This window comes from Vigna radiata, chromosome 7 (assembly GCF_000741045.1).
Source record: "Vigna radiata var. radiata cultivar VC1973A chromosome 7, Vradiata_ver6, whole genome shotgun sequence".
NCBI lineage: Eukaryota > Viridiplantae > Streptophyta > Magnoliopsida > Fabales > Fabaceae > Vigna > Vigna radiata.
In genome coordinates this window covers 6701371-6721162 of record NC_028357.1, presented here as the reverse complement: position 1 = coordinate 6721162, position 19792 = coordinate 6701371, and the positions used below count along the sequence as shown (strand labels likewise).

The following is a 19792-nucleotide window of genomic DNA, read 5'->3' as shown; positions in this document are numbered from 1 at the left end:
AGTGTGCCACAATTGTCGAAAAATACCAATTACGATAATTTGTCTTTGCAGATAAAGGTTCTTCTGGGATCCCAAGACGTATGGGACATAGTGGAGGACGGGTACAATGAACTCGCGGATGATGAGCATCAGACAATGAACCGAGTTGTTGCATTAAAAAAGACATGAGTGAAAGATAGACAGACTTTGTACTTTTTGTATAATGCAATGGATGAATCTGGATTCGAGAAAATAGCTAATGCAAAGTCAGCAAAAGAAGCATGGGAAATTCTGAAAGGAGATACCCGCGTGAAGTAGGTCTGAGTACAAGCTCTCAAAGAGTTTGAACATATGGAGATGGATGAAAATGAGGGAGTTGTTGAGTTTATAACTCGAGTGCATAAGATGGCCAACAACCTCAGAATGAACAAAGAAGAGGTTCCTCTTAACCGGGTTGCGGAAAAGATCTTGAGAAATCTAATGGATGATTTTGAAAGTATCGTGGTCACCATTGGAGAGACAAAGGATTTGTCAACTCTCACTATGGAGGAGTTAATTGGTTCATTAAAAGCCCACGAATTGAGGAAGAAAAAGAAAGAGAGGGAACCCAACGATCAAGCACTATAGGTACAATTTGACTCGAATAAAACTTAGATTACTAAAAGTTGAGGTCCTAGCGACAGATGGCGAAAACTGAGGACGAGGTGGACATGGTGGAGGTAATTTTAAGAATGATAATGAAGAGCAAACCGATCAGCAGAATTGGCGTGATCGAGGACAAGAAAAAGATTGAGGAGATCGGTCAGGAGTTGAGTGTTTTAAGTGTGACAAGTATGGCCACTATGCAAACTAGTGTAGATCAAGCAAGTGCTACAACTGTGTCAAGGTTGGTCATATTGCGAAGTATTGCAAGACCGAGACAAAGGGGGAGACAAATCTCATTACTGAAGATGTTGAAGAAGAGTGTGGAATCCCGTTGATGGCAAAGAGCTCGGATGTAGTGGACATGGAGAGCCCAATCCTAACAATGGATGAAGTGATCTCGATAAAGGATGAAACAATTATGGAGAAGGAAAACCTAGAGAAAGAACTCAAACATAAAGATGAAGAGATTCAGCGGATAGAGAGGCTTCTAAATGAAGCTAATGAAATTATGAATAAACAGAAGGTTGAGCTTGAGGAGATGAAGAAGGTGGCTCTTGAAAAAGAATAGAAAACATCTAATGTTCTTGAACCAGACGAAGAGGAAGATGAAGATGTTGAGAAGAACCCGATGAAGATGTTGACCAAGATTGTTGTGAAATCGCCTAAGGTCAGAAACGAGTTGGTCAATGTTATTGAGAAGTCGGGCATAACAAAGTCAGTCAAAGCATTAAAGAAGTCAACCAAGGTAAAAGATAGAAGGGCCATAAGGAAAAAAAAAAAAGTCAAATCCGATTGAAAGAAGCAAACCCAGTGTTTGATGATGCACATGGAAAGTCGAATGAAGGAAGGAAGAATTTAAGTTTATGGGGGAGTTTGTTGGGATAAACTTAAATTTTAGGGTTTTATTAATAATTTTGTTTAAATATTATTTATTATTTTTTGGTCTAGTAATATTTAGTTTGATTTCGATAGAGATATAAAATAAGGATATGTAGTTATGATTTCCTACTTATCTAGGTACAATATTATTTTATGATAAATTAAGTCAATTTTATTTTTAGGATAGTTGATATTTTATTTTCAGTGTTTATTTTTATTCACGTAATATTGTAAGTATCACGACTATTTAAAGCCCTTCAATTATCAATGAATAGTAAGACTCAATTTTAGGAAAATATTTGAGTGTGTGTATAGTGAGTTTTTCCTATCAAAGGAAGGATCAAACAAGTGGTTTAGGTCAGTCAAACATACACAATGATTTTCAATATAGCTAAGTAGAGCCTGGTCTTGGGGTCAAAATACTAATCAAGTGTGGGAATGTTAAGTATTAAAAGATTGTGTTTATGAAAGCATAAGAAGATATGTCTATCAGAAGATAAGTAGATGAAGTGTGTAGTTTAAATTGGCTAGATGTTATGTTTGATAGTTAGCTTAAAAGGCAAACTTAGAATAAATGATAGAACAAAGGGGTGATTGCACAAGACAAACACTGGATGCAATTACGTAGAATAGATAAAAAGGTGTATAATACATTAGTTAGATCCTGAGTGTAATTATACTGAGTAAACAATATGATGGGTAATAATCATTAGGTGAAGGAGGAATAACTAAAGCATTATACGATGCTTGAGTCTAAGTTTCACATTGAATAAAAATGAGAAAGTTAAGCATCATATAAGGATGAAGACCCTGAAGACCCACAAACTCATTGCCTTAAGGTTTTGGGTATGAGGTGGTATCAATCCCTTATGTGTGAGTTGAGCTCATGTCTCATCGATGTTGTGTCTTCCCGATACATTGCATGATCATCATGCATATCGAGAATTGTAGAAGTCAATTGGAAAAATTAACCTATTTACTTTTTACTACCACTTCCAAAGTTTGAGTTATGTTTTTTCTTTTACCATTTGGATCACCAAATTAGCTGGTTTTAAGTTTCCAAAGTATAACATTTGGTACATCGCAATTAGCATGACGTTGATGAAAGCTCTCAAATATAGTAGGACATTAACAATGGTGATTTCCCCGATAATGTAATGGATAGTAAAGTGCCCAGTGTATTCACATTTCCTTTTGTATATACATGGCTCCTTTAAAAATTCCACATATTTAAGGAGTTACTTGATTGCATCTAGCAGTTAAATGTTAATTTCCACTTTCTTAAAGATATCCATCAACTTTTTCTCATCCTTTACTTTCTTAAAGGTTGTTGCAACTCTTGATGGAAAAGGGAATGTCATTAGTTATGTGTGATGGTTGTTGTTGCAACTCTTGGCTAATAGAGTTTTCCTTTATTATGAGCATCTTCTTATAGCTCCTCGCCACTCCTCAATGTGATTGTAGTGACATTGTTGTTGTTGTTGTGGTTGTGCTAGTCTATATCTAAGGTTTTGTTGGTCTTTAAAACCAGGGTTGTAGGTGTTTATGTAGGGATTGTAACTTTGGTTGTGCTGGTTGTGTTGAGGTTTTTATTCATTCACTTGAACATGATAAAACCTTAAAAATAAGTCCATCCATAACCCTTAAAAATGTCCTTCATATTCCTAAATTGTTTGTCAGTTTGATTTTCATAAAAAAAGCTCATACAAGATTTCTCATGTAATGTTATTTTTTATGACAATGTTTGTATTTTACAGAATAAGTACTTAAGGAGGAAGATTGGACATGTTAGAGAATGGAATGGCTAGTATTACTTGGACCATCCAAATCTGTCACTAGACCTAAAAGACAACACCTTTTTTTCTCCGATTCAATAAAGACCAATAGGGAGAAGATCTTCCTACGTCACTATCGCCTTGGACATCCTTCTTTTAGGATCATAAAATTGTTATTCCCTTCCTTTTTAACAAATTACAAGTCTCAATTGTGAAGTGTGTGAGCTTGCTAAACATAAATGTGTTCCTTTTCCAGGTAGTAATAATATAAATGTTTTTCCTTCTATTTAATTCATATTGATGTGTGGGATTCCTCAACAGTCCCAAATGTTTTTGGTATCCATTGGTTTCTTACATTTAAAGATTACTTTACTCGTGTTACATGGTTTTCTTACCAAAACAAAATCTAAAGTCAGTTATGTGGTGCAACATTTTTTCTCTATGATATAAAAAATTAGTTTGGTGTTGACATTAAGAGGATGAGATTTAATAATGTTAAAGATTACTTTAATCATGGACTTATTTTCTTTTGTCAAAAAAGAAGATATTATTAAGAGTCTTCTTGTGTCAAAACATCTCAACAAAATGGAATTGCTACGAGAAAAAATGGGTAACTTCTAAAGCAACCTCAAGTTCTTGTTTCTCAACATATGTAGCATAAAGTTCAACTTAAGTGAATTCAAGAAATTCAAGTCCTAGAGTTTAAAAAGAAGATTTCAGGATTAAAAGACTCATTTGAAAGGAGAAAAAGTTAAGTTGAGAAAGCTCTAAAATAAAAGTTGATTGAGTTTAAAAAGAAGATTGGAGAGTTGGAAGACTCAATTGAAAGTATAAAAAGTTAAGTTGAGAAAGCTATAAAATAAAAATTGAAAAAGAAGCATTAGACGATGAACAGTAGCAAGACCATCAACTGATGAACAATGAAAACTATATTAGACTATGGACAGTAAAACTATCAGACTAAACAAAAATAAACCATTAGACGATGAACAACAAAAATCTTAGACGTTAAACAGTAAAAACCATTAGATGATAAACAGTAAAACCATTTAGATGAAACCAAAAAAAAAAAAAAACCATCAGACGATGAATACTAACATGAACAAACATCAGTCGATAGAAGTTAAAGGCACATGAAATAGAAAAACACATATGGAGCTAAAGTGAAAACAATAAAGGGAAATAGTATTAGATGAAACCAAACATAAGAGCAAAGCAGTGAACATGCACATCACTAAAATTAGAATGTTAAAGTGAAAAAGTTGGTATGTAAAATGCAATGCAGACTGGATGAAATACATGCTTAGACTGAAGTGTAAAAGAAATATTAAAAGGAGAAGTCAACAACAACTACTCTAACCCAGTGTCGAACACAGTGCCAGTGCAACAATAGTGACTGAAAATCAAGTTTAAGAACTTGGAAAACACTGGATTAGAACTTCTTTAGTAGAAGTAAACAAGCATAAGAGAACACACAAGAGATCAAAGCATAACTAGGAAAGATGAACGAAATCCGAGAGTAACATGGATGAAGAACCAGCAAGCAAGATAAAAGCAGTTGTATCGGACAACAAGCGCAAACAACAAGCATAGGATTAACTAAATAAATTAGAATAGCACACTAAATGGAAAAGAGAAAAAAAAAAAAAACAGCAACTGCTGAGGTATAAAAAAACACTTCCAACAGATTTTGGAAAGGCCTGAAAATAAATCCTAAAAAGCTACCAAAAAGTTGCTTTAGTGTATGTGTGTCTGCTGCTCCTGCTACTCTGTCTCCAAATTTGCACTCTGACATCGGGAGCTTTGTTCAACTGCTTCAAACAGACAAAGAGATAAATCAAAACCAGTCGCGGTGATTTCCTCAATTCTTGAATTACAGATAACTCACTTTCTGCCCCGAAAATCAATCTGCTTTATATGGACATGCGTGTCATTCATTTTAATACAATGCCAACCATAGCAAGAGATAACAAGACAGTTAGTCCTTCCAGAATCATCCTTTTCAATAAAAATTTCAAGAAAAAATTATAAAATAAAATAAATAAAATTCCCACAGGTTGAAACTAGTTTATCTCCGAGTTAAAAATAAATTATTTTAATAAATCATACACAATTTCTATAAATTAAATTAACTTCTAAAATAGTTAATTTATTTTTTCTCTTAAAAATCCTTTATGAAAAAGTTCGTTAAAAAATAACACCACAAAGCTGCCAATTGTCGGAATTCCCTTGTCGCATAACTGATCTAAGAACAATGACCACTGCCTTCAGGTGGAGCTCTCCAAACTATATTCTAGTTAGGAATTGGGAGTTAGTATATTTTTATCATTTATTACAAGTTAACAGCATATATGTTTACCTCAACTTTCTAACAAGTTCAAGCTCTCTCGCCTAACTTCTTGAAAAAATAAAGTTCAATGAATAGGTATTGTTTGCTAATAGTCAGCCCCAATCACTTCACTTGGGTATTGGTATAACAAGGGTGAATGCTGAGAGAGTATTTTCTGTTAGGGTACGACGAAATGAGCTATATCAATTTTAAAAATATTATACAAAAGTTTCCAGTTTAGTTACCAATCAACTTCATTCATGGCTCCTCACCACAATCTTCCAAAACAAAACTAGAAATCAACACAAGAAAATCCAAATATGAAGAACACCAGTAACTAACGATTACAAAGAGAACATGGCAGTGTACAAGTTAACTATGTATAAAAGTAAGGAAGAAAAAGGACAAGTAAATGTAAATCTAAATACACCTCTCAATTTCATTACTCCATGAGAATCCCTTTAATACACATCTGACTCATGCACAAGGGTTAAACAAGGCCAAGATTGCCTTATAGTTAAAATTTGGATACAATACAGGATATGAACTCAGTTAAAGTGTAACAGGAAACAGTAACAAAGGATGAACAAGTCTAGATATCATTTGCTGTTTCATTAAGCATTATAAAGGGCTGAATAGCACATTAAAAATCAAACAGAAAATTAGTCCTTGAATGCATGAACATATTATAGGCTTCAAATTATAGAAAGTGTGAATAGAAGCATTAAAACATGCACTGGACAACAACCGTTACCTTTACACTCGGCTTCATAGTTCGGTACAGAGAAAAACAAGAAATGAAGAGCATTATTTATATCAATTAGTTACACTAAAATATTATAAACTACATGGTATACAATCATACTTAATTGAAGAAAGTACAATGAAAAATGCATTCAACAGTTATGTGCACTTTTTTGACACTTCTTGTGACAGAAATGTTTCCAGATTCCCCAGCATAGAGAGATGCGCAAAACGGCAGAAGGGATACATCATCCATCAACAATGAATTGATCTTCTTGATTATCTCCCTCGACCCTAGTGTCACCATGAACAATTCCATTCACATGATGCAAATTTTGCATCATTTGTGAAAGATAATGGTTGCTGGCACTAGTATGATCAGATAGGCCAGCAGGTTGGGCAGGCCATTGAGAGAATAGACCAAGCAATTGGCTAGTAAGATTTTGTTGCTCATGAAGAAACCGAGTCTGCATCTGACCCATTTCTGCTCGGTGCTGGCTTAGCATCTCGTCAACCCTCTTCTTCCATTCTAGCCTCCTGCAATTCATTCTTTCCTCCCATTCCCTCTCATGAATCAATTCTTCCTCTCTTCTTTTTCTTTCCATCTCTTCATTTTCCTTCTCCATAGCTTCCCATTCCGCCATTCTCTGCCTCCTAAGCTTGTCCCTTTCCTTGTCCCTCTCCTCCCTCTCCTTTTCCCTCTCCTCCAGTTTCTTCTCCCACTGCTTATCAAGCTCCACTCGCAAGTTCTCCCTCCTCTGCCTCTCACGCTCCCTCTCCACCTCACGCTGCTCAAACCGCGCTTCCATTTCCCTTAACTGCCCCAGTTGGTTACCAAGAATCCGCCACACTTTCCTTTCCATCCCCTTTACCACCTTCCTCTTCTTCAAACTTGACCCATTCACCTCCCCTTCCTCCTCAAACACAAAACCATTCTCCGCCGCATCTTCCCTCTCTCGACCACTCCCATTGTAATTCACCTCCCCTTCCTCGGCCTCATACTCAAACCCCAACACCATCACCTCATTGTCAACACCATCCATAGCAGCCCCAAAATCCCCATCCCCAGAATGACCCATCTGCCCAAACTCAACCATGTCCATCCCCCCAGCACCAGCAAGAAACCCATCTCCATGATCCTCATGGTGATCCCCGTGATCCCCATCCTCGATCGCCATCAACTCATTGCCACCATGACCACCAACAACAAGTGCAACATCCCCAAACACATCCTTGTACCTTAGAAAGTTAGACCAATGAGTAAGCCCCTCCACCCAATCAAACTCACTCCCATCATCACAATCACCTCCTCCGGACCCCGAAAACTCAGGCCTCTTGATCTTCTGCTTCACCAGTAGATACTGGTGCCTCATGTTCTGCACCTTCGTCGAAACGTCCTTCCAACTCCACTGCCAAGGGTACGCCACGGGATCGCGCACGTAGTGCACCGAATTCACGTGACAAGCAATCGGCTTGAACTTCTTCTCGCGAGTCCGCATCTTCGCCAGCGAACCGTCCGCCACCATCTCCCCGTACTTGTCGATTAGGGTTTTCTCCTCGGCCTCGGTCCATTTCTTCCGCCTCGGAGGAATCATCGGGAACCAACAGTCACTACGCTAACGCTTGCGCAATCTTCCTCTTCTTCTTCCCCCTCCTCCTCCGTGAGCACCAAAACCTTTTCCGATAGCGATTCTGATTGCATCGAGAACGCCAAGATCGAGCAAGTTGCTTTAATTTCCTTTTTTCGCCTTTTCAATCCGCGAATTTAACCTAGCGACCAGTTAATCGAATGTCCTCTACGAAAATCTAAAAAAAAAAATAAAAAGAAGAAGGATGGAGCTCGCTTACTCTTGCCGGTTTCGGAATTGGAATTACATGAGCGGCGTGACTTCTCCCCGGAAACTTAATTTTTCTCGAGAAAATATCCAAATAATAATTCACTGGAGAATGAAGTGACCAGAAGCTATATTCCAAAACTGCAACCAAAAATTTTCCGGCCAATTTATTTTCCAGAATAATAGTAAATTTTTGAATCACAAGTTTATATTTATTAATTGAAAAGTGCTAAACAAACTAGTGGACATGCCGGAGTGGTTATCGGGCATGACTAGAAATCATGTGGGCTCTGCCCGCGCAGGTTCGAATCCTGCTGTTCACGATTTTTGTAAAAAGAAGATTCATAATTCTAAATTATTTTTTAAAATAAAATACATTACATATTCAAAAATAAAATTTGCAATATATTTAATTGAGTCTAACACCACCTTTTAAATATTAGAAAACATACTAAATTAACTTTATTAAAAAAATTTGAAATTTAATTGAAATAAAAATATATTAAAATAAAAGTGAATCATAAATATAAATATAAAAACCAAATTACTGATTAAAAATTTACAAATCATTTTTATATTTATATAAGTTACAAATTAACTTATCAAAACATACTTAATATTTTATTCTCGTCTTCGTAAATTATCCATTATGCAAAATTATGCAGTCATAACTCAAAATATTATATGCAGTCATAACTTTTTTTTATAAATTTGTTGCTTCTAAAAAGTTTAAATCTTCAAATTTAATTCATAATTATTCAATACTTTAAATTTAAATCATAATTATTTAAAACTTTAAATTTAATTCATAGTTTCTTATATTTAAATTCTAGGTTAATATTTTATAATAAAATACATGATATTTAAAAATATTAAAACTAATATACACAATGCATATTTCAAGGTAAACTTGTGAGATTTTTTCTACATGGTTTCGTTAAATGAATGTCTTGCAACATGTAGATTATTTAGAACATTCCAATAGTTATACACGTCTAATGCAATCTTTTAAAGTCCATCTTCAAGTTTAATTAACAACTCCAATTTTACAAAGACTTAATTAATAATTTAGTCTATATATATTTAGGTTTTACATTCATTTATTTTCTAATTTTTTTTACTTAATTATTTCTTATTATTTATAAAAGACTCATTATAATTTTTTTAATTTTTTAAAAAAGATTCAACTTATATCTTTCATTAAATTGGAACCAAAATAAATCATAAATGTAAATATGAAAATCAAATTACTAATTAAAAAAATATTATTACAAATTATTTTTGCATATGTATAAGCTATACATCAACTTATCAAAACATACTTATTATTTTATTCTTATCTTAAATTGTTTATCATGCCAAATGACTTATATTACTCAATTTATTTACATATTCAACAAATAATGTTTCTAAAAAAATATAACTTAAAATCATTACACTACAATTTATAAATTTTATATGTAGTCTTAACTCTTTTTTTTTGTGTTTGTTGCTTCTAAAAGGTTTAAATCTTCAAATTTAATTCATAATTATTCAAAGTTTTAAATTTAATTCATAATTACTTATAATTATAATTCTAAGTTAATATTTTATAATAAAATACATTATATTAAAAAATATTAACTCTAATTTACACAATGCATCAATGCATATTTCGAGAAACTTTTGCATTTTTTTCTACAAGGTTATGTTAAATGTATGTGCAACATGTAGATTGTTATCAAGTGATGTTTTAATTTAATTACGTTGCTAGGTTACATTGTTTAGAACATTCCAATTGTTATACAAGTCTCTCATACAATCTTTTGAAGTCTAAGTTTATTTAACAACTTCAACTTTACAAATAAAAACAAGATTTAATTATTAATTTAGTTTATATATTTAGGTTTTACATTCATTTAATTTTTTATAATTTTTTTATTTAATTGAGTTTTTATCATTTAAAAAAGAGTCATTGTGATTTTTTGAACTTTTAAAAATACTTAATTTATCTCCTTCCTTAAATAGGTATTGTCACCCTTCTAATTTGATATATAACACCTTTCAAATGTCAATTTAATATAATGGATGAAATTGACTCTAATAAAAAATATTGAAACTCAATTGTTAGGTCAGAGTAAATTATAGACCTAAATACAGAAACGAAATTACTAATTAAGAAATATCATAGCAAAACATTTTTGTATATATGTATAAACTAATCTATACATCAACTTATAAAAGCATACTTATTACTTTATTCTAAATACATTACTTTCTTTATTCTTATCTTAATAAACTGTTGTGTGAAATGACTCTTATAACTCAATTTATTTGCATATTTAACAAATAATATTTTTTTAACAAAGATATAACTTAAAGACATTACACAAAATGATCAAATAGATAATTAAAATTAATAACTAAAAAAAGTTAAATATATACTTTTAGTTTCTAAACTTGGACGCAAAATTATAATTTGTGCATATTTTAAATTTTGATGTAATTTGGTTTTCAAACTTTAAAAATAATAAGTATAATCCTTTTAACCTAATTGTGTGAAATTTTTTAGATATATTGTTTAAGTTGTTTATATTGATTCATTTAAGTTTAAATCTCAATCTAAAACACAATTTAACGTGTAAAGAAAAAGTTTATGTTATTGAATTAAAATGACAATATCTATTATTTTCAAAGTTTTGAAAAAAAAATCTAAATTTAGAATATAAATAAATTTCAACTTCACATGTAAGTTTAAGAAAAACTATTTAACCTTTAAAAAATATTCATCACACTTGTTAGGACTCAATAAAATCTCATGGACTAGATGAAATCTACTAACACTTCGTATTTCATTTTAACTTTTGTATTAATGTGAAATTAAAATAAGAAATTAAAAGCTTCCCAAAAATCTAAACTAAAATATATGTTTTACATACTCTAAAAATATTATAAAATATCTCCATAACATTAATAGAAAATATTTTATAATATAATAATTTATTATAAAGTATAATAATTGTGTATCGATATTTTCAAAATTGCTTGATTATCACTACTGGAAAAAGACTCCATATTTAACTGAAATTCAAAATATCTCATATTTTCGTATTTATGTTCATTCATAATAACATATGTAAGTGATAAAGTTTTTTGGGGAGGTCATCCTCTCTCACATGATTATAAAAAGATAAATTTTGATTTTTTCAAAAAAAATAAAAAATAAATAAATATAAAAAATTTAGATATATCAAAAAATATTTTTCTTAAATTATGTAAGTCAGATCATCGAATCATAAAAACAAAGAACAAAGGAATGCAATTTTTAATAGGATTGAGACTACATAGAATAAAATAAATAACGGAACTAAAATAATAAGCCTTAAAAATTTTAAAAATAGTTAATGCATGGATTTAAATATGCACTTGAATAAAATTTACATATTATACTAGCTCATAACTATTGTAGACATTATTTCCATACCTAAAAGATGTACTATAGATATCTCAAGTTGATTTCATTAACTGTATCATAATAGACACAAAATAGTTTAGTCTAATTAATAAGCTAAGTTTGAACATAAGTAGTCTTAAGCATTTCTATATATATGTTTGTGTAAAAGTTGTTTTAGTTAGTACATTCTAGTATATTAAGTTTTAGATTAGAAAAAGTTTTTATTATAAAAAAAAAACTTTAAATTTAAACACTACAGAAAATGGAAAATTACCTGCGGACTATTATCGAGGGTCTAAAGGTTGTGGGTAAATTCATTTTACCGAAGGTAATACCGAAGGCCACAAGGCCGTGGGTAATACCGACGGTTTTGGAACCGTCGACAGGCCGTCGGTAAGGAGGGTTTACTGACAGCTTTTGGTCGGTACCGAGGGTTTTTGTTCGTCGGTAAATCTCTTCTTTTTTATAGTGAAAGATATTTTAATAATTTTAAAATTTAATTTAAAATAAAAAAATAAAAGGTAAATATCTATCATTCTGATTGGTCAATAGTTATTATCTTTTATTTTAAAAAATAATTACCTTTTATTTTATTTTTTATTTTAAAAAGCAACTATCTTTTAAAAAATATATAATACAAAGTAATAACTTCTCATTTAGACTAAGATGATAAATAATTACCTTTTATTTATTTTACTTTAAATTAAATTTTAAAATTATTAAAATACCCTTAAATTTAAAATTGGTTTTTTTTAAGAGACTTTTTTTAACCTAAAACTCGGTAACTGTTAAAATATAGCAACTAATATATATATATATATATATATATATATATATATATATATATATATATATATATATATATATATATACTCAAATATTATAAGTATTTATTTTATATATGAATAGAATGTTGGTTTTTTTTCATTCTAACAAAAGGATTTCCTGAAAACTTATCTACGTCAATAATTTATTGAAAAATGCACTTAAATTCGCTTCATGTAAACAATATATTTTTGATAATATTTAATATCATGTTTCATTTAAATTAGTTTTTAGGAAATGTTTTAATTTTTTTTAAAATAATTTTTACATAAAGAAACACATTTTATTATTTATATTTAACAAATTAAGATTGAGATATTATGAATATTTGATATTTTATTTTATATATATATATATTATATGAATAAAATAAAATGAAAAGCTATTTCATATAACATGTCTCTTATGTTTTCAAAACCTAAAATCCCATCAACAACTCCTTTGATTTAAGAGTATGTTAATTTTGCAAGGAATACCATGGTTTTGCATTAGAAGTTATATGACCTAGGCTTCATAAGTTATATTGTATATGAAAGTGTTATTTGAAGAAGAAATATGCAATTAATATTATATAACTAACATTTAATGTATTTTCAAGTTTAAATGTGGACATATGCAAGATGAAGTAGAAGAACTTCTTAAAATCTTAAAACGGCTCCAAAGGATTTTCAACAAATTTTTTTTTTCTTTCAACCATTTTCTTAAGAAGTAAAAGTTATAAATGATCCTAGTGCATTTTTTCTAAGCGATCGATCAAAGTATTTTTAAACTCTAAGTTTGTGAGTAAAAATATTATTTGCGTTTAATAATAATTTAGTTAGTATTTATCTTAAGATATTATTTTTCTTTTAATGAATGTGATCAACCACACTTTTTTATAAATCACAATTATTTAGTTTGAAATGACTTCATTCTAAAAAATACTCAGAATATCAAAAAGTGATTGTTGTAAACAATAATAGGATTTAGCTCGAAATGGTTGTTTGTAAGAAAAATACTCGGATTTTTTTATTATTTTCAACCTTTCTATTAATCATATTACATTAGACCTAGCTAGAAAAAATAAATCTTTTAGAAAATTGACTTTAGCCTTTTTAATTGATCTTAAATATACAAGTACACTCAGCCAAAATGAATATTCAACTTTTTTTTCTTTCATTCATGAGTCAAGACAACATTGAGATGTGAAGACCATAACAAGACTTTCAAATGGATTTCAAGGATCGTGATCTTGTATGAAGACTAATTTTAGAGTATTAGCTATTCACAATTTCACAAAAAAAAAAAAATCATCTGCTCATAGAAATTGCCAAAGGGAAATTCGTAAGAAAAAGATTACAGGAAACTAAATTATGATATTAATCTCTAATATTGTCTGCTTCTTGTAACCTTTATCTCTTCTTACTTTCTGTTTTGCCTTTCCTGACACTACAAGCTTGTTAAAACCAAGAAATACCACTCATTCTTTGACCTTCTTCTTGAAATTCATACATAGCTTAATCTTCATAGGATTTGAAAACCCTCTGTAGTCTGGAAACATAGATGAAAAACCACTGTTTTCCAGGCTAGAGTTTAAAAACAACATGGATATCAAGTCGCTGTGCTATTATCCTCATGTTCTGGAGCTGTAAAAACCGGAGTCTGTATGGGTTTATTACCCATATCTTTGGTTTTGTGAAGAAGAAAGGTCCCTGATAAAATTGTAACAAAGCCACAAACCTCAGTAGCAATTTGTGATGCATCTTGTGTGTCCCACTCCTGTAGAAAATCAACAAAGCAGAAAAGCAGTTAATGATTTGCAATCCATTTGCAAACTACCGATTGAAGATATTATTTAAGAGCAATTATACTCCAGATGAGATGAGTCTACAAGACAATACAGCAATGCAGATAATTGACCAATCGTAGATGTTAATCATGCATTGTAGCCTTGTCAAAATCTCATCACCCATTATTCTATTCATGTTATTAGTCCTCTAGGGTGTACGGTAATGATTTCTCTAATGATCTCGTTGCTCAGTATAAATTTGTAATAACCATACTCAAGCATCTTCTAGGTAATCACTAACATTCTTATAAATGTTAAATCCATTTAACCTTAGAAGAATTATTATTTGTCACCATATCTTTTTAATAGAACTTCAATTTCTCTTAGACTGCACTGTATATTCTTAGTCTTTTAAATGCTATTAAAAATCCTATTCTAAACATGATTGCGAAGGGGATAAACCTTGATCTCGATCCAAATTATAGAAATTTTACCACTCTAGTTGAAATATACAAATAAAAACCATCAAGTTATAAGCAAATCATGACAAGGAAAAATGTTATTTTCCGTCAAATAATTCTTACTCCGCCGGTAGTTTTGTTTTCTTCGTAGTCTAGCTAAAACAAGGTGAAACAAGAATCTTATATCTGAAGTACCTAAATTGGATTTTGTCCTTATCGTGCTATATATCCTTTAGGCATTTTAATATAAAATATAATTCTTACAAAATTTGTAGATTTGGAAGCCCAATGGCATCTTTTGATTATGTGGCTGTTTCCACCAAGTGAAAGCAGGCTTTTTGTTGTTGATAGTTTTAAATTAATTAATGATATGGGTGCTGAATTTTGGAAATGGCTTAATGGTCTGATGCAGATTAATATTGTTTGTTCTTCAATTGGTTCTATCCTCCATTTTACAAAATTATTGGAGTGATGAAGCTAAAGTTGTCTTGGCTGCCACTGTTATACATACTATCTCTGAAATATGGTATAACCGTAATCTAGTGTGTTATCATTTATTTCTATGTTAATATAGCCGAATACCATTGCATGGGTTGTATGAACCATTAAGGAATTTATCAAAGCTTTTTCAGTTGATTGTCATCCCAAGAAGGCAACTAATGTAATGCAAGTTAATTAGGAACTTCCTGATTGTGGATGGGTGAAATGTACTAATGATGGAAAAACAGCGATGGACGATTCCTTGGATGCAGCTTGTAGTGGGATTTTTTGTGATTGTACAGTTGCTATGATGAGTTGTTTTTCTATTTCTCTAGACCGACACAAATGTTAAACCGGAGCCTTTTGCTACTATGAATGAATGCTATTAAAATTGCTCACGGAAAGAAATGGTTAAAATTGTGGATTGAGAGTGAGTGATACAACAAGTGCAATCTACGCTTTCACCAGTTCTAATATTGTATTCCTTGAAGACTTTTCAATAGATGGTTGAATTGTATGGCCATTATGAAGACGAGGTTTCAAGTATCTCATATATAGAGAGGATAATAGATGTATTGACTTACTTTCGACAGACTATATTTTATTTTTCTTACTAATAATATCTAAGTATGTTGCAGATTATTGATGTTAATCTAATGTTTCAACATAATTCGGGTAGCAGATAATATACTGATGCTAGTGCATACTTGCTTAATAGAAACAATTAGTAGCATCCCCAAGCACATTTTAACGAAAAAGTATAAAACAATATAAAATATGTGTAATATGGAACCATAGAAAAAAATTAGTTACCTTGAACATCATTATGCTGGCAAAAATGGTGAATGATGTAAACATGACATAGTAAATTGGTGATACAACTGCGGTGTTAAAAGTGTCCAAAGCCTGAAATATGTCTCCAAAATAAATAAATAAATAGCATTACAATAAATAAGCATATTGTCTTGAACTAGTAACTCATTACACTTATTTCAAGGATTTTAGCATTCTTGATTTTAATTATCAAAGAAAGTGTACAGAGTATGCTGAATATGCCATGCCATTTCTAAAGTATTGCATGTTGAGTATTATTCATCTTTAACTGAAGATGGAAGGAAATGAACTAGTTCAATGTCAGTTAAGATAAATAAACCACATAAAACCTTTTGTTATAACTTGTAACTTATCCAAATGCCAAATATTAGATTAAAAGTGCAGACATTTTCATTTAGCAAATGATAGAGTCCTGTACAAAAGCATGGTTAGATATTTTTAAGTATTACAGATTACAAACTAATCATCAAGTTCAAATGTTAAAGATCTTAGAAAAAACAAAATAGTATTTTCAATGCTAGCACTCTAATCACCAATAGAAAGTTTTGAAAAATAAATTTAACTTCAGCATAATTATATCGAGTTGTATTTCGGAATACATGTCACCAACGGAACATGTAGTAACAGATATTAATTAAAGTTTACCTTGTTCAAGTAGTTAATCTGCAAAAGACAACATCCTATGACAACAATTGTAAAGAACCACGTCTGAAAGTAAACGAATTGGTTGTTGCCTTCAAATGTAAGCTTCATAGCTATAGAAACTGCTTTCACACTCATAACCTACCCAACAAGGAACAAAGTTAACTTTACATAGGGTAGCTATATTATGAGCATTGAAGATATAATGGATACCGTAATTGAGCCTGTGAGAGAGCATATTCCAACATATACAATCAGATGGCTTTGCCCATATCGTGGAACATAATAGAAAATAAGGACGCAAACCACAACCACAACTAGGCAGCCGTAGATCAAAAATCCTGTTGATGAATAAAAGAAGTCAATGACAGCTTAATTAATAATACATGAATGCTTGAATCCATTCAATGGTTAAGAATGTTGAAACCAAGCCATCAGGGATAAAAGTTACCAGGTTCTGTAGCAAGTTCCCACACTTCCTTAACAGAGTGAATATCTCTTTCATGGGGAGCATGCAACACAATAGTTGTAGATCCTACCACACAGAGAGCACATCCAAGCACGCCAAATATGTGCAATCTCTCCTTTAGGATAAAGTGAGCTAGTACTGCACTGCATGGTGATATTAGTTTGCAATTATTTCTTACACGAAAACAGCATCCAAATTCAAATTTGATGGATGAAGATGCGCATCCACGGTTGTCTTAAAGGAAGCAAATGCCATCAAGAATACCATGTTCCGTACCTGAAAATGATACTCAAAGCTCCCAAAGGAGTTACTAGTAGTGCAGGAGCAAAGGCATAGGCTGCAAAATTGGCTATTTCTCCAACAATCACTAGGAAAATTTAAGCATACATAAAGAATTAGTAGATGAATTTTTCATGAGATTAGTAAGAAGTGAGAATATTTGCAGATACGTTATTTCTGGTTATAGAGTACAAAGATGTATATGTATGCACACACAAAAACACACACATATATATGCGTGCGTAAGATTGCACAACATCGATCTCTGCCAAGGCATCTTCTGTAATCATATGAAGTCGAAACTTCAATTCTTGAACATGTAACAGTAGTAAACAGGGGCACTGACACGTACTCAATATTACTTAAGGTATGAATAGATTAGAAGCTTATTTCTTTCATAAAATCTCATGAATATGGAAGCCAGCATAAAACCAAAAAGGGGTGTATTAGATATCCCCCAACTGTATATCATGTAAAAGTATGAAACCCCAGTCAGTCCTTCGTCTGACTAAATTTTTCATTAGTTTATGATAAAAACAGTCCCAACTTTGAACTTTCAAAGCTTCGTCAAATATAAAAACCCGCAAGTCAAGTCCACCTACTTCGCTCGTTGCTTTTATTCTTAACCTGTAATGTACTACCATCAAAAGAAAAAACAAATAAAACATAAAGTCAACATTCATCAAATTATAGAAGAATGGAAGAAGGAAATAGTCATCATCCTTCCACTGTTTTTGTATCTTTGTAAGAAGAGAGGGGGACTAATAATGTCAGACCATCACTTTATGCAATTCTTGGTGGAGTAAAAGGACCGGAATACCTCTATTTTTGCATACTTTTTACTAGAGATAGAAATCAAGAATTTTTGGTAGCCCAAATAAGTAGATATTATTCTACATCCTTGTACCCTTAACTGTAAAACGGTAATTCCCTGATAGACAAAATAAAGACAACAAATGAACACCTTTCATTTAATTGAAAAACTTTAAAAAGTTCAAGCATCATTTCCTTTGCATTCAAGCTAAAACATAGTTTTTAACTAAGAAAAAATAATTAATATTAAAAGGTGACTTGGCATGGCCACCAAACCTTAAAATCTTGTCGAGAAGCTACATGACACAACTGCACAACTGATTAGTAAAAAGTCCAAAATGGTATATCATATAAAGTAAAACAATGAATACAACAACACATTTAAAAATGAATTAGGTCAAACATACAACACAATTGGTCACAGCAAGAAATCCTTTATAGATTAAAACAGGTAGGAAGGTAGCTTATGTATGTATTGCAGTTAAAAATGTTAGAGTTACTCCAGTAAATTCAGAACTGGGATAGTTTAAAAAACTGAAATTCACTTACTAGAGATCATTCCAAACCACCAACAAGGTTCACGGAGATATGCATGCCCTCCCGAAGCTGGTCAAACAAAAACAAAAATAAGTACAAAATAACTAATGAAAAAATTATAATTTAACACTTGTCATGCCAAAAAGAAAAGAAAAACCATGAGAGGAATCACGAACCTGCTCTTTTCCCTGTAGCCCCAGCCTTCTTTAGCCCCATTTTTTTTATTATGAAGCTGGAGCCAATGAAAATGCTGGAAGAGACAGCCAGAATAAAACCGGTTACGTTGTCAGAAGATGCCCCCATTTGTCACAACCAGACAAATGATACCAAAAAATATCTTCTATGAAACTAATCGAGGAATTGCAGGGCCAAGATGTCCAATTCGATCCCTTGACCCTATAAGCCATTGAATATGCATACAAAATTAATAATTAAACAAGAAAATTAATTCATGGAATGAAGATAAAGATGCACATAGAGACACCTTAGAAGGATAAGTTATGTACCTTGTTGACACCTCACACACAACTTTTTGGCTAGAAAATCATGATCCAGAATCAAAGAAAAGGGTTCTCCTGAGCATGAAAGTTGAAGCCTTAATCGTTGATGTCAAAGGTGACGGAAGAAGAGATCATGGAATTCTGATGGAACAGAGACACAAGAAGTAACACAGCCCTTTGTTGTCACGCATACCTTGCTGAAACAATTACCCCAAATTAAGAGTTTCCGTAATTCACGTTTTCTAACACCTTTTTTGCATTATTAATATTTGGCATGTATAATAAATATAATACGATAATTACTAGTACAACTTTATACATGTCTCAGTGGGGTCTTGAAGGAGCTCTTTCGAACACGTAAGTGGCTTTGAAGTCTATTCTAAAATTTGGAATGTGAGAAAATAGAATAGTAATTAGACTGACTGAGTATTTCGCACGGATAGAATTAACATGTGATATTAAAAAATATTATTGAAATAATTATTATTTCAAGTAGATAATAATAATGAAGTATATTTTATTTTAAATAATAGCAATAATATTAAACTAGCAAAATTAGTTACAA

The 19792-nt window shown here is 31.4% G+C and overlaps 2 protein-coding genes and 1 non-coding gene across 5 annotated transcripts; 1 reads left to right on the top strand and 2 right to left on the bottom strand.

Moving 5' to 3' along the window:
* Window positions 1-6344: 6344 nt before the first annotated feature.
* LOC106768572 lies at window positions 6345-8335 on the bottom strand. 2 transcript variants are annotated; one of them, XM_014653799.2, is made up of 2 exons: window positions 8200-8335; window positions 6345-8099 (listed from the first exon to the last, which is right to left on the bottom strand). In XM_014653799.2, exon 2 carries the CDS (start codon window positions 7944-7946, stop codon window positions 6600-6602), a length of 1347 nt encoding a protein of 448 aa, XP_014509285.1. In that variant the 5' UTR covers window positions 7947-8099; window positions 8200-8335; the 3' UTR covers window positions 6345-6599. The 2 variants fall into 2 exon arrangements, with proteins under 2 accessions (XP_014509285.1, XP_014509287.1); XM_014653801.2 differs by having other exon boundaries at window positions 6345-8121; window positions 8200-8332.
* A 92-nt stretch (window positions 8336-8427) lies between these two features.
* TRNAS-AGA lies at window positions 8428-8509 on the top strand. The gene has a single exon. It is a non-coding gene; the product is annotated as a tRNA-Ser (tRNA).
* Window positions 8510-13629: 5120 nt separating this feature from the next.
* LOC106768573 (probable magnesium transporter NIPA1) lies at window positions 13630-19467 on the bottom strand. 2 transcript variants are annotated; one of them, XM_022783023.1, is made up of 9 exons: window positions 19234-19467; window positions 18904-18977; window positions 18740-18796; window positions 17375-17465; window positions 17081-17241; window positions 16843-16970; window positions 16633-16770; window positions 15967-16059; window positions 13630-14202 (listed from the first exon to the last, which is right to left on the bottom strand). In XM_022783023.1, exons 2-9 carry the CDS (start codon window positions 18941-18943, stop codon window positions 14035-14037), a joined length of 876 nt encoding a protein of 291 aa, XP_022638744.1. In that variant the 5' UTR covers window positions 18944-18977; window positions 19234-19467; the 3' UTR covers window positions 13630-14034. The 2 variants fall into 2 exon arrangements, with proteins under 2 accessions (XP_022638744.1, XP_014509288.1); XM_014653802.2 differs by having other exon boundaries at window positions 18904-19123; window positions 19234-19466.
* Between the last annotated feature and the right edge of the window lie 325 nt (window positions 19468-19792).